Genomic DNA, 15058 nt, shown 5'->3' on the forward strand with positions numbered 1-15058 from the left:
TTTAAATTAATTCAATTGTAAAACTAATTATATATATATATATATATAAAGTTGTAAAGTGAAGTAATCATTTATGTTAGAATTTTTCTTTTGGAAAAAAATATACGTGAGCAAAAAGGGCATATCCAACTCATATACAAATTAATTTGAAGAAGACATTTTTGAGTAAGATATATTTATTTATTGTATCAAATTAAATGAATAGACCCTTTTACGTCAAATATGAGCAAACTTTAATCATTTTATATAGTAATTAACTAAACAAATAAAATAATATGAAAAAGGAAAAAAGAATTTGAAATTTAATATACTTACAAAAAAAAAAGCTTCTTTTTCATCTTCTATCCAGCCAATTTGTTATGTTACCCATTTTCTGAAAAGAAAACAAAATAAAAATGATTTTAATTTGCATAAGATTTATCTAGAATTAGAAAAGTAGTATGCTATTTTTATTTTATTTTATTTTATTCGCTCGATGTTATTTTATATTTATTTTAAAATGCTGATTAATTCAAAATCATATTATAAAATACGTCAAAAGAGGTAATATATTCTGTTAGAGTTTTATATTTAAAGGCTTAAACTCAAAAATCTAATAAAAATATATAGATAAACCATATCTAATTCTATTTATTATTCAATTTAATGAATAATTCACTTTATTCTAATTTTTCTTAAAGGGCTTTATTATTGTTATTCTCTCTCTTTTTTGGTGCTTTATAAAAGTCTTGCTTTGTCATTTATTAATTTTTTTTTCAACTATAGGTATATTGTAAAAGTATTTTTCAATGTTAAACTTTGAGAGAAAGAATAGAAGATTATAATAGATAGATAATATATAAATAATAAAGTAGGATTTTTTGTACGAGTAGTAGGACGGTAGTCTCTTTCTCTCTATCTTCTTTCTATTTTTGTAGTATTAATTAGTATTTCGCACGGGATTTTATTCTTCGATCTTTATTAGTACATGTTATTGTTAGGATTGAATTCATACATACACTTAATGAATGAAGAACACAAGAATTTGCAAGAGAGAGAGATGAGAAATCTAGAGAGAGAAAGAGAGAAACCAATATTTCGTGGTAACACCCGGTAAGTAAACTTCCACGGCGATGGGGTATATATTAATAATTCAGAGTATTTTAGGTTATAGAGAATAAATGGAGAATAAATATTGCAGCCTAAAATTTGACACTACATCAAATATTAATCAGGCTCCACAACCTAACAGTTATTTTATTTGTTTTGTGATTTTCTATTATATTATTGTCGTTAATTTTTTTAAAGATTTTTGAGTACCTTTCTTTTGGGACGAAGGTCTACTAGTTTCCATTTGGTTGTTCGATACTTATATTGGAGTCTGATTAAATTCAGATTCGTGTCATGAAGTCACACATTAACGATAAATATTCCCCAACAAATGCTACTTTGTACTTAAGGAGAACTGAAATCTGAGACATCTGATTAATTTGTAGTATTAATTTGTATTTTACGCGTGATCTTATTTTTCAATCTTTATTAGTACATGTTATTTCAATTGTTTTGTGATTTTCTATTATATTATTGTCGTTAATTTTTTTAAAAAAATTTAAGTACTTTTCTTTTGGGACGAAGGTCTACTAGTTTTCATTTAGTTGTTCGATATTTATATTGGAGTTCGATTAAATTCAGATTCGCGCCATGAAGTCACACAGTAACGATAAATATTCCCCAACAAATGCGACTTTGTACTTAAGGAGACTAAAATCTGAAACATCTGGTTAAGAATGAAAGAATACTTGTCGCTCAACCATAAAGATCGTTAGTAATTAAGAAAAGTTGTTATTTTCTTCATTACTATTGTCAAACGCGGTTGATATATTCTTTGCCTTTTTAACATATAATATAATATATATGCAAAGGCAAAAAAGAGGGGTTAAGGGGGTGTGGGGGACCTTACACCCACTAAATACAGCAAACTGTGACACCCTTAATTATTTGTCACACATTAAATTAATCTTAATTAGAGAATCACGTTCACATGTTTCATTTATTTTGGACAACCAATAAGAGTGGGTGAATCTTGATTAATACTATTACTATTATGTGTCCAACCACCAATTTTAGGTTCTATGGAATCACCTCCTACTACATTGGCATCTCACTTTGATTTCAACAAAAATGTCTTAGGTAATCAATAGAGAGAACGAAATCTCGAGTTTAAATTCATTTGATAAAAAAATTGTTTTGTTAGAAATTATTTTATTATATAATTTGAAATATTTTAACCATAAAGTTATATGTACTAAAGCTACGTTGAAAGTTTATTTAATCAAATACAATTTACTATACGAGTGGGAGAGGAGATACAATGAGAATCAAACTCATATTTATTATGTGGAAATTTTATGATAGTACTATTAGATCATAAGTCTTTAATAGGTCATTTAATATACACATAACATTTCTATCTTTACGTACACATTATTCTTTTTAAATATCTCTTATAAAATCATACTGAATATGTCATCATTGTTACCGACGTAAGGATAAAAGAATTGATAACTTTTAGGAAAGCAAAGAAGATGGGGAAGTCATGGAAATTTAACTCTGTACAATGCAGAAGTATGGAGATAAAAAGGAATAATCACTTTTGGGAAAAGACTATTCAAATTTCAGACTTAGGTTTGAAATTTGAATAAAAAATGACTCAATTTCAAACACTTCTTTTAAAGTTTTGATTATATTTAGCTATATTAAGAATTGTATGATCGTAAAATACGAGGGATAATTTTTTGAAAATAATCTCTCTATTTTCACGAGATAGTGATACGGTTTGTCTATCCCAAACTCTATTTGTGGAATTTCATAGTATAGGTTGTTCGCTATAAAACACCATGTTTTTATATTTTTTGAGACGTTGCGGATAAGATTATAATTCCATTGGGTGATTTATAAGAACAATCTTAAACTTTTGACCCTATTTCCCTATGAGTAAAACTTCAAAATTAGCATTTTGATTTTAAAACTTGAGTTATTGTTTGGTAGTTGAATAAAATTATACGGATATTAATTATTTTATCTTTTATCCCACGTAAGATAATACATCATTCTCTTCTAAATCATACATGTATTAATAAACCATAAGTCCTTATTAGCTACCAAATGTTGTATAACTTATAAATAAATAGGAAAATTACGTGTATAAGCAAACATATATGAGTTAATTACTTAACATAACTATAGTTTGTCTTAATTACAATTCGCAACCTACTTTCAGCTATAATTACGCGGCTCTTTTTTTTTAAATTTTGTATAATTCGAAATATGTATGATATAATTTGTATAACTTTTATATAATTCAAAATTTGCATAATATAATTTGTGAACACTTCTGATGTTTGTAATTGTATAAATTTATTATGTCGAGTTATACAAAAATAATGGAATTATATAATACATTCGTGAATTATACAAACCTGCAAATTACGCAAACGAGACAAACTACAACCCGTAAATATGCAGACTATAGTTATGAAGAATAATTAAACTTATTATAGTAGCTATTTGCGAAAGTTCCTCTCAATAAATTGACACATGAATAAGCCGTTTCTTTATTGGGCAACTTTCACATATAGCAAACAAAAAATTCATATTTGTATGTTATAGCAAACTTTGCATAATTGCGCTCCATAGCAAACATAAAACTGTATAATTTGCTATACATATACAATTGTATAATTCGCTGACCTAAATTGTATAATTCGCTGGCCTATTTTGCTGCAATTGTATAATTTGTTTTGCATACATTTAAATCGAATTAAAATGTATGTATATTGCATAATTATAAGTGTATAGCAAGAAGATATATGTTTTTCTCGCTTTATACGAAAACAGAAGCACAATATATACACTTCTGTTGTATAAAGCTAGAGAAAATTGTATTTCACTGCAATTGTATAATTCACAATTGTATAATTCGTTCGCCTTTTTCTCTGCAATATTTGAAGTAAAATGTTTGTAAATTGTATAATTAAGTGTATAACACGAAGATATACATTTTTGCATGTGTATATACAATTTTCTCTCGCTTTATACAAAACAGAAACAGAATTATACACTTCTGTGTATAAAGAGAGAGAGACGAGCGAGAATGGAGAGTGGTGAGCGAGATTTTTGGGAGAGAGATGCTGACAAATTTTAGCTAATGTTTGCTATGTAGCACAATTAAATCAAACCCTAGCTATTCCATTTAATTTAGGTTATTAGTTTGCTATTATATATAATTTTCCCTTCTTTATTAGCTACCAAACGATTCCCGAAGATTTATTCATAGATCAAGCCCAAAAGTTAAAAGTTAAAGATCACTCATTTCTAAGGTCGTTGAGTATGATTTCAAGCCTTTTTGAAGCCCATTTCAGCCAGCCCAATAAGTAGAACTCCAGCCCAAAACAATTGAATACAGTAAATTTACCCCTTAACTTCTAGATAATATCAATAATACCCCTCTAATCTTTTCTTCTTCTTCAACATGCTAAAACCCTAGCAAATTATTTCCCCCAAAAAGCTTAAAAACACTTACAATGGCCATCCTGATTCGATCACGACCGTTGATCAGAAAATTAACAAATTTCAAATCAATCACAACCGTTCCTTTCCTCTCACAAGAACCTCAACTCGCCGGAACTCCGCCGGAGAACACTACCCCACTACCCCCGAATCCATCCTCCGGTAGCCCACTCTACAATGAAAACTGGAGATCCCCATTTGCAGCTACCTCACAATCTGTATCTTCTTCCGTTGTACCCTTGGGGTTCTTACGCCAATCGCCTGCTGCGCGTATGCAGGCAATGTCGGAATCACTTGATGTGGAAGGTTTAATGAATCTGTTTGCTGATTGGGTAACGACGCAGAGGTGGGAGGATATGAAACAGGTGTTTGAGCTTTGGATTAGGTCGTTGGATAGAAATGGGAAACCGAATAAGCCTGATGCGAATCTGTTTAATTATTATTTGAGAGCTAATTTGATGATGGGTGCTACTGCTGATGATTTGTTGGGATTAGCTAGTCAAATGGAGGAGTATGGACTTGTTGCTAATACTGCTTCGCATAATTTGATCTTGAAAGCTATGTTTCAATCTGGTGAACCATTGTCATGGGCTGATAAATCTGTCAAATTGCTCGAAAGGTTTGTATTTCGAGCTAATCACTTAGCTTTGAATATATTTGTTTGTATAATATAGTCATATACGGATAGGATGTATGCAAACCTTAAACTCTACCTTTGCGGGGTAGCTGTTTCATATAGAACCTCCGCTCAAAAGAAATAACAAATGTATAGAACAAGTGTGATAACATCTATTATGCATTTAAGTTATGTACACGGGTAGTCTTTCAGTATAGGGTTGTTGCTTTACTTTTAGGTTATGGATCCATGCTTATTATAAACTAGTTGTATGAAGTGATAAGCCGGAGGAAGGTGAGGATGACATCTAACCTGGTATAGAAATTAAAACTTTGTATATAACTGTGGATATCCCTTTATTTGCTTTATTGTTCATTTATATGAAATCATTGTTAGCCTTAATTTTATTTTCTAAAAGAGGAGACTGTTAGTTCATTTATATGAAATTGTTGTTGGCCTTAATTATATTTTCTAAAGTTGGAGACTGTTAGTTGAGATTAGTATTGGGCTGAAAAGTTCGTTGCAGTACAAGAAACACCACACAGAAAAACTTAAGACTCAAATTTAGTGAGTTGAGAGTTTTAAGACCTTTATATTCATAGATTAGAAATAGAGAATTTATAAGGCATGTATATTGACAAAAAGATACTATCTTCATTTGTTGTGAAATGAACATTTGCGGCCCTTTCGGTTGGCTGCTAGGGTGATCCAGGATTATGGTATGGTATTTATTTGGAAGGTTTCATATTAGTCAGAAAATGTTAATGACGTTTATTCATATTTGTGTACAGTATAAACACACTAAGAAGCTTTGCAGATTTTACCAGTGATATAGCCGCCAGCTGGTTGCAATTGACAAATCGAAGTTCTCTATTTAGTGCCTCTTTGGATTGACTTACTCTAGGTGCTTTTAAGCCAAAATAGCTTTTAAGTTCTTTTCAAAAGTTTCAGAGGGATTGACAAAATTCAGAGTAACTTTCAAATTTAAGTATTTGAGTCAAAAGCAATAAATTAACTTATTTTAGCTTTTCAACTGTTTTGCTTTGATTAATCTATTAACTTCTTCTTATCACAAATATTTATTTTTCATCCAATATAAATTAAGCTTCAGCATTTGAAATTTAAAACTACTTAATTAAGCCAATGCAAACACATTCTAAGTAAAATAGGAGTACTTATAAGCACTTGTTTTTAAGCCAAAATAACTAAAATAAGCCAAAAGCCATATCTAACTCATGGCTTTTGGCTTATCAGTCATAAGTCAATCCAAACAGGCTCTTAGCCTTACCAAAACAATGGAACATTCAAAATAACATAGTGGGGAACTGCCTCTAAAATGAACTGAGCGAGGCGTGCTAAAACTATTCCAGTTGCAGCAGAAGTCCAAACTCCTGTCTGTTAGTTACTACTGGATTCATAGCTTTATTATTTGGGTTTTATTTTCCTTTAGTTTAGTCTTGCTGCAAACAAAATTTTGCCATATGTCTTTGCTCCTCCTTTTCCATTCTTTCAGCTTGCTTATTCTTGAATTCTCTGGCTCCTTTTGATTTAGTGTGGATAGCAAGTTTACTAAGTGACAAGGAATCTCATGGAGTTTATTGAGCTCGTCTTGATTGTGACAGTTCACTATGTTTTTTCATCATGCATGCATGTACTCTGTCATGCATTGGTGATATTTGATAGATCTCATGTGCTATACTTATGCCAGGATGATTGCAACTGGAGTTGAGTATAAAGAAGCTTTGCCTGATGAAGAGTCATATGATTTGGTTACTGGCTTGCTATTTAAAGCAAACCTTATTGATGATGCGTTGAAATATATTGATTCAGCCTTAAAATCTGGGTATAAGCTATCCATGAATGTATTTAATGAGTGTGTGCGAAGCTGTATCTACAGCAACAGGCTGGATGCATTGGTGTCAATAATAGAGAAATGCAAGGTTTGTATCCCTTCGATGAGATCATCCGAACCATGAAACTTTCTATTATTTGAAATATATTTTAGTCTTGATACTGCTGTTTTGGGTATTCCCAGAAAACAGATCAGAACAAAGGCCTGTTGCCGCCTTGGAACATGTGCACACACCTTGCGGATAGTGCATTACAAGCAGATAATAGTGAACTAGCTTTTACTTCCTTGGAGTTCTTTGTGAAATGGATTGTTAGAGGTGAGACTGTGAAGCCCCCTGTTTTACTCAGTGTAGGCGAAGGACTGCTTGTGGCTGCACTTGGAACTGCTGGTAGAACATACAATGTGAAACTCCTGAATGGTGCTTGGGAAGTCCTTAAGCGCTCACTACGGCAAATGAGGATCCCTAACCCTGAGTCTTTCCTTGCAAAGATGTATGCCCATGCATCATTGGGACAATTGCAGAATGCTTTTGCTACCCTGCATGAGTTTGAGAAAGCTTATGCTAGTTCTAAAGATGAGAGTGCAGAAGAACTATTTTCTCCCTTTACCTCTTTGAATCCACTGGCTGTTGCTTGCTGCAGGAATGGTTTTGTCACCCTGGACTCTGTATGTTCTCTTTCTCTTCCAACTAAGAATTCTGAATATCTCACAGCTTAGCACTTTGCTGTACCTGCTTAAGTGTGTTGGATGTTCTCTAACTGGGTCACTTCTTAAACTTAGTATTGCCACTGACTTCCAAATATTCCAGGTTTACTATCAGCTGGAGAATTTGAGCCGAGCAGACCCCCCTTTCAAGTCTCTTGCTGCACTCAATTGTGTAATTTTAGGCTGTGCCAATATATGGGATATTGATCGTGCTTATCAGACATTTGCTGCAATTGAATCCACTTTTGGATTAACCCCAGATATCCATTCATACAATGCGCTGATATATGCATTTGGGAAGCTTGGCAAGGTAAATAGAAATGAATGTAACATCTGAATGCACATAGTATGGGTTCAACCTAGAGGTCATTTCTTTGGATCCTATTTATTTGTTCATCGGTAAACATGTACTGAGAAAAACCTGAAGGAGTCATTTTACTAATTAGCCCCCAGGATTAAGCTCAATTGGTAAAGGTTGAGGACTTGTGTCTTACGTCACAAGTTCAAGCCCCGTGTCAATTGAAACTAAAGTTCAAGGGGCAGGGCCATCATCCCTGAGTTTTGAAGTCTGTGGTTGGTCCAAAGGGTTCACTCCAAATGAATTTTTCATCATAAAATAAAGTACTGACTGTGATAATTTTGAAGGTTCTTATCCCAAGTATTGTTATAATAGCTCGAAGCTACATTCTTTCATTTGTATGCACAAGTAATTGGAACAAATAATTGCATAGAATGCCTTTCTTCTGTTCTATGATTATATGAATATTAATAAAATATCTTTTCTTGTTGCAGAGGGATGAAGCCACAAAAGTCTATGAGCACTTTATGGATTTAGGAGTGAAGCCAAATGAAATGACATATTCTCTACTTGTTGATGCTCATCTTATTAAGCGAGAACCGAAAGCTGCACTTTCAGTAGTTGATGAGATGGTAACCTGCTTTTCACTCTCCCAATATTTATTAATTAAATGAAACTGCTTGTCATTTTAGCTAAGGAACTATACTTTGGCTTCATGTGCAGGTACATGCCCAGTATAAACCTTCCAAGGAGATGCTGAAGAAGATCCGAAGACGATGTACTCGAGAGATGGATTATGAATCTGATGATCGAGTTGAGGAGTTGACCAAGAAGTTTAACATCCGAATGGGTGCAGAGAATCGTCGTAACATGCTCTTTAATCTTAGATACAACATGGAATATTCTGGTTAGATGTTGCTGAAGTGGAGTTAGAGGTAGCATGCATAGTCAACACCCGTTCAGAATTTCTCGCCCTTCTGCTGAGAAACTTGATGGAATGAAATATTAGTATATCAGTGCTTCTAGCATTTGAATGTTAAAAGACTCTTTTCTCTCTTCTTCTAGCTTGCCTCTGTGCTAGTTGGACAGCTGATGTTGGCGTTTCGCAAAGTTTAGCAGTGTCACATCTCATATACCTCGGGGCGATCCTCTAACCAGTGGCTGTAAATTACTTAGTTCTGGTTAGTATTGAGCTGTGGAGGATGGTGTCTGGTTAGAAGGTTTTTGTTTAAACATATTTATGTATTCTTTTTTCCACCCATTAGGTAGCTTTTAAAGACAGGGAATTGCTAATGAAATGAGATGAATCTCATTTTTTGAATAAACTGTACTCTTCATGCTGAAGCAGTTTGCATCAAGTGCAATTTTCTGCTTTATTCTTGCTTCAGTTTCTTCCATAGTTGATTACCAATTTTACATGTGAATTCTGTTTGCTACATTTTGAGGTGTGAGAAAAATTTGTCTACTACCCTTTTAGCCTCCTTGTTTATCCTTCCTTTAATTTCTTGTCCTTCGATTTATGTTATTATCAACTATCTATTATTCTTCGATTATCACTCTATTTATTGTAGTTACTATTCTACTTACACGTATGCATTTTTTTTTAAAAGTAATCATAACTATATGAATTGATAGATATATCTAGCGCGATTTTATGTGTTTGATATATCAAATTAGAGCTAACTCTAGGCAAACTATAGCTATTTATGTTAGTTTTAATTTGATACTTATTAAATTCAAGAGCCCAAAACTGATCCAATTCAAAAACCCCCAAAACCAGCCCATTAGAATCTTGAATTTTAGATCAAACAAATTGAAAATACCTAGTTTTTTTTCTCTCAATAAATTGAATCAAAACCCGTTTCAAGAAACGAAAAATATATATAAAAAAATCAAATCTTTGATGGATGATTCTCCAAAAAAGTGGTAAATTTTCCATTCCCAGAAAATCTCAAGAACCAAAAAGCAAATGGGGCAGAATACTGGTGCAAGTGGCAAAGGGAAGAAAGAAGCAGAAACGGAAAAGGAAACAGTGGTAGAAGAAGAAGAAGAGGAAGTTGAAGAAGGTGGAGAAGAAGCTGAACAAGATGGAATGTCTGTTCATTCTCCTTGTAAACCTGCATCTTCTGCTCTTCGTAAGGTACTTTTTTTTTTCTTAATTAAGAAAAATTTAGGTACCCTTTGTGTTTTTATTCATATATGCATGGGGTAGGGTATCGGACCAAACATCATTCGTCGGAAAATTATACTATTAAGTTTGAATTTTTATATTAGATACTTATTAGAGGTTGAATCCCTTTTGATTAAATATACATTTGCTCTAGCCTTGGGGATAGAGAGTAGGAATAGACAAGTATCAATCTTGCTCTTAATAGGCATAGGACTCAAAAAGTGGGGATCAGCTTACCTGATAGTACTTATTGTCGGTGGGAGGTGACAATCATCCGGACTCGGACAACGCGGTTATCTAATAATGAAAAAAAGATGTTGAATCCCTTTTATTTAAATTCCCATCGGTTGCCTTGGTGGATAGAGTTACTTGGTACATGTTGCTGGTGGGAGTTGACAGGTATGCTGTGGAATTTATCGAGTCATGCGAAAGCGTATCAGATACCATGAGTATAAAAAGATGAAGATGTTGAATCCCTTTGGTTTCTTTGTATTTTGAATCCCCTTGGTAAAATTCGTGGCTTTGCTGCTAATTATATGCTTGTTGATGTGTTTTACAGTATTGATGGATTCTTTTGTTTTTTTCCTTTATGGGTATGTTTATTTTTCGAACTATAGGAACAATCACAGGTGGAATTGGAGATAAGATTGTTGGAGGCTCTTGAAATCTATCCCCCTGCCAAATTGAGAGGTATTATTTGTAGGAAGTGTTATGTGTCATTGCTCCTGTTATATGTTTCCTCTTTTAAGTTTTGCTGTGTTTTCTGTTATTAAAGCTGAAAAGGTGGCAACTTTATGGTAGTTTGTCTAGTTCATAAGTAAAATTCACAGTAAAATGTGGTGGATAGAAACTCGTGGTGTAATCTGGAACTTGCATTACATTTTTCTTTCTGCTGTGAGAGTGATCAGACGTTTAACATTGCAGGCATCCATCGTCATTTTGTCCTATACGGCTTAACAGAGCATCTGCGTAGAAGGTTACTAGGCTACATTTGTTCTTTTGTTTTATTAACTCTTCATTTTGTGCTTTGTGATTGAGCTTAGCTCATGCCAACACTCTCAGAAAAGAAATAAGAAAGCTGAGGCACGTGTAAAAAGTGTACCTAAGAATGAAGAAACTTAACATAGCTTTATCATTTGTCTTTCAACACTGGATTTTTTGTCACAGCTTCAATAGGCAATTTGCTCCTGATGATGTTTTGAAGCTGCTGGATCGCTTCTACAACTTGGATATGGTGGTAAGTGTTATTGATTTTACTTTCTATTTAACTTCAATCTTCACAACTTTTCCGTTATTAAGTATTTGATTTGAAAGACTGCTTGTTTGAGCAGAAATATTTACATATGTAAAGCCATTCTTCCTGCTCCACAAACAGCAGGATCATAACTGATATACCAATATACAGTGTTGCACGTTCTTGACGTAATAATCCGAGTTTCTTAGAAATCAAATCCTCTTAATTTATCATAGTTAATCCCGTGTATTCCAAGAGACCAAAATTAGGACATTGGAAAGTGACATCAAGGAGACAGATTTATTCAATTTGTTGCTAAATTTTGGCCCTGTACAGCATACATCCTATTTATATTTGATCTCGATAGAAAGAGATTGAATACTTGAAACAAAACTTGTTGGACTACATAATTTAATTTGAGAATTACGTCTCACTTCATGAAAATATGCTTATGTTACTATTCGTCATTTTATTTCATAGAACCTTCAACTTATGCTTCTTTTCTGTTTCATTGGCTAGAATCTTGGTTTAATGGGGCAATCTTTTCAGTAGTTACGTGGAACGAGTGTTCTTATAGTTGTATTCATTTTTACTAATTTCAGAAACCAGAGGACGAGGACTCTGAAATCCTAAATCAAGAGGAAGAGTTTTGCCTACCTCACAGTTATTTCTCGAGGGACGAACCTTGAACTAAGTTGGAATCGATATGGATATTGAACTTCTACATATGGCAGTTTTTGTATAGTAGTATCTGGGTGGTTCAATATATTTTTTTTTTTGATGCCATAAGAGATTCTGCATCTATTAATCTTACTGAAAAGTTTGTATGCATGCTGATATTTCAGCTCTCCTTATATATACAGTAGACAGTTGGATCTTTTTACAATTTTTCTCATAGAGATTTGATATATTGTGAAGCATCAACATCCACTGTGTCAAGAGATGCTGTCTACACCATACTCCTTGGGTGCCACCCTTCCACAGACGCACTGTGTAAACATGAGATATTTTGTGCATCGAGCTGTCCTTTTGAATCTGGTTGATTAATCATTATGGAATTAGTTGTTGTGTTGCATATATGCAAAATGTTAGATGGCTAGAGAGCTTAATTATCCTTTTTTTTTTTTCTAACATGGTTAAATAGCTTCATGGTAGATTTCTTTCATGTGGCAAAAATTAGTGGTCATTGGGCATAGAGTAACAAGGAACCAAAAGATGTTTCACTTTATCCTAGAGGGAACTTTACTATCCTTCTAGGGCAAATATCATATCACAAAAAAATTTATTGATTTAATACACATAAAAAAATTAAGAAAATCGTCTATTTCCTTTTGAGTGATCCTAAATGCTATAAAAATGACGCGGATCATGATGAGACTTTACATAATACATACTACTCTCTCAGGTTATTATGAAGGATCTTGAAAAGATTTTGCATATCACTAAAAGAGTACTTGGAAGTCATATCTGAGAAATTGTCTAATTCTTGTTGAGTGATTCTAAATGCGAAAAAAATGATATGGATCATAGTATGGACATACCGCTCTCTCAAGTCATTACAGAGGATTATGTAAAAGTTTTGAAAAAATAGTGTCTGGAAGCCATATCATCAAAAAATTCATTGACTAAAACAAAAAACTTGGAAAATGGCCTAATTTTGTTGAGTGACTCCTAAATACTAAAAAATCGACGCAGATCAGGATGAGATTATACGTACTGCTCCAGCAGGTCATTATGGAGGATTCTATAAAGGTTTTGCAAAAAAAAGTGCTAAGAAACCATATCACTAAAAAATTCCTTGACTGACACCCAAAAAAATTGAGAAAATCGTTTAATTCTTATTGATTAGTTTGAAAATATGGTGCAGATAATGGTAAAACTATATTTACCGTTCCCCTGGTCATTACAGAGAATCTTGTAAATGTTTTGCATAAAAAGTGCCAGAAATCCAAATAATCAAAAAATTCATTAACTAACACACGAACTAAGAAATTACACATATACCGCTCCCCAGGTCCAGAGGATCTTTTAAATGTTTTACAGAAAAAGTGCCAGAAATCCAAATCATAAAAAAAATGCATTAACTAACACACTAAGTAAATTGCATGTTTCTGATGAATGGCCTCTAAATGATAAAAATATAGCACAGGTCATGGTGAGCCTTTAGATACCACTCCCCCAAGTCATAAGGATGATATTGTAAATGTTTTGCAAAAAAGGTGTCTAGAAACCATATAAACCAAAAAGTGTGTTGCTTAACACCCACAAAAATTTGGAAAAAGCACCTAATTCTTGCTGACTTTTTAATGCCAAAGAGACATGGATCATGGTGAAACTATATGTATCACACTCCTCCATGTCATTACAGAGGGTCTTGCAAAATTTTTAAGTAAAATTTGCCCGTAAGCCTGGACTACACCACACGTGAAACGGTAAATTTGGACATTCTTGCTCTGGGTCTTGTTTAAGCTTGAAAATGCGAACGTTTTTCCCTTAGGACCAACTCATACCACTGATAAGGTCTTAAGGAAAACCCAAATAAATTTCACCCAAAAACCAGTCGGGATCACGTATCACCAAAAATTCGTGGACGATAACACATGTAAAATGGTAAATTTGGTATTCCCCACTCTAGGCCTCGTTAATTGAAAATATGGACGTTTGCCCCTGGGGGCCAACTCATGCTATTAATAAGATTTTAACAGACGCCCTAAAAAATTTAGGCCAAAAATCTATCGGGATCATGTATCACCCAAAATCCATGGACTTAGCACATGTAAAACGGTAGATTTGGTCATTCTCACTCTAGGCCTCGTTTGAACTTGAAAATACTAACGTTTTTCCCTCGACACAACTCACACCATTAATAAGGTCCCAATGGACACCTACAAGAAAATCTGGCCAAAAAACCATTGGAATCACGTATCACCCAAAATTCATAGTATAGCACATGTAAATCAGTAAATTTGGTCTGTTTAAAGTCTCATTTGAACTTGAAATGCGAACATTTCCCCCTCAGGACAACTCATGGTATTAATAGGGTCTTAAGGAAGCCCATAAAAACTTTTGGCGCAAAAAATCATCACGATCGCGTATCACCCAAAATCCATGTATTATAACACATGTAAAATGGTAAATTTGATCATTTCTGTTGTGGGCCTCATTTGAACTTGAAAATACAAATATTTGCCCCTCGAGACCAACTTACGCCATTAATAAGGTCTTTACGGACGCCCACAATAAATTTCGGCTAAAACCCCACTAAAATCACGTATCATCCAAAATTTATGGACTATATAGCACACATAAAATGGTAAATTTGGTATTCCTGCTCCGGGCCTCGTTTGAACTTGAAAATGCGGACGTTTTTCCTTCGTAACAAACTCACACCATTAATAAAGTCTTAACGGGCGCTTACAAAATATTTTGGTCAAAATCCCGTTGGGATCACGTATCACCCAAAATTCATGGATTATAGCATATGTAAAACGTTAAATTTGATCATTCTTGCTTTGGGCCTCGTTTGAACTTGAAAACGCGGACGTTTGACCCTCGGACCAACTCACGCCATTATAAGGTCTTAACAGACAGTACAAATTTTTTTGACCAAAAACCCGTCGGGATCATGTATCATC

The 15058-nt window shown here is 33.5% G+C and overlaps 2 protein-coding genes across 2 annotated transcripts; both read left to right on the forward strand.

Annotated features, from left to right (window-relative positions):
• The first annotated feature begins 4489 nt into the window (after window positions 1–4489).
• Window positions 4490–9344, forward strand: LOC101244583 (pentatricopeptide repeat-containing protein). Its single transcript, XM_004239008.5, has 6 exons — window positions 4490–5167; window positions 6873–7104; window positions 7200–7682; window positions 7825–8031; window positions 8514–8651; window positions 8743–9344. The coding sequence occupies exons 1-6, from the start codon at window positions 4563–4565 to the stop codon at window positions 8929–8931; spliced, it is 1854 nt and encodes a 617-aa protein (XP_004239056.2). The 5' UTR covers window positions 4490–4562; the 3' UTR covers window positions 8932–9344.
• Window positions 9345–9634: 290 nt separating this feature from the next.
• LOC101245761 (uncharacterized) lies at window positions 9635–12309 on the forward strand. Its single transcript, XM_004239012.5, has 5 exons — window positions 9635–10159; window positions 10807–10879; window positions 11114–11165; window positions 11357–11426; window positions 12026–12309. Exons 1-5 carry the CDS (start codon window positions 9989–9991, stop codon window positions 12110–12112), a joined length of 453 nt encoding a protein of 150 aa, XP_004239060.1. The 5' UTR covers window positions 9635–9988; the 3' UTR covers window positions 12113–12309.
• Window positions 12310–15058: the final 2749 nt, after the last annotated feature.

Source organism: Solanum lycopersicum, chromosome 5, assembly GCF_036512215.1.
Source record: "Solanum lycopersicum chromosome 5, SLM_r2.1".
NCBI classification, from domain to species: domain Eukaryota; kingdom Viridiplantae; phylum Streptophyta; class Magnoliopsida; order Solanales; family Solanaceae; genus Solanum; species Solanum lycopersicum.

Excerpts from the sequence above, each read along its gene's own strand:
- LOC101244583 (XM_004239008.5), top strand. The coding sequence starts at position 4,563 with ATGGCCATCCTGATTCGATCACGACCGTTGATCAGAAAATTAACAAAT. Across the intron at positions 7,105-7,199 it reads CAATAATAGAGAAATGCAAG|AAAACAGATCAGAACAAAGG; the intron begins GTTTGTATCCCT and ends GGGTATTCCCAG. Across the intron at positions 8,652-8,742 it reads TTTCAGTAGTTGATGAGATG|GTACATGCCCAGTATAAACC; the intron begins GTAACCTGCTTT and ends CTTCATGTGCAG.
- LOC101245761 (XM_004239012.5), top strand. The coding sequence starts at position 9,989 with ATGGGGCAGAATACTGGTGCAAGTGGCAAAGGGAAGAAAGAAGCAGAA. Across the intron at positions 10,880-11,113 it reads TCCCCCTGCCAAATTGAGAG|GCATCCATCGTCATTTTGTC; the intron begins GTATTATTTGTA and ends TTAACATTGCAG. Across the intron at positions 11,427-12,025 it reads TCTACAACTTGGATATGGTG|AAACCAGAGGACGAGGACTC; the intron begins GTAAGTGTTATT and ends TACTAATTTCAG.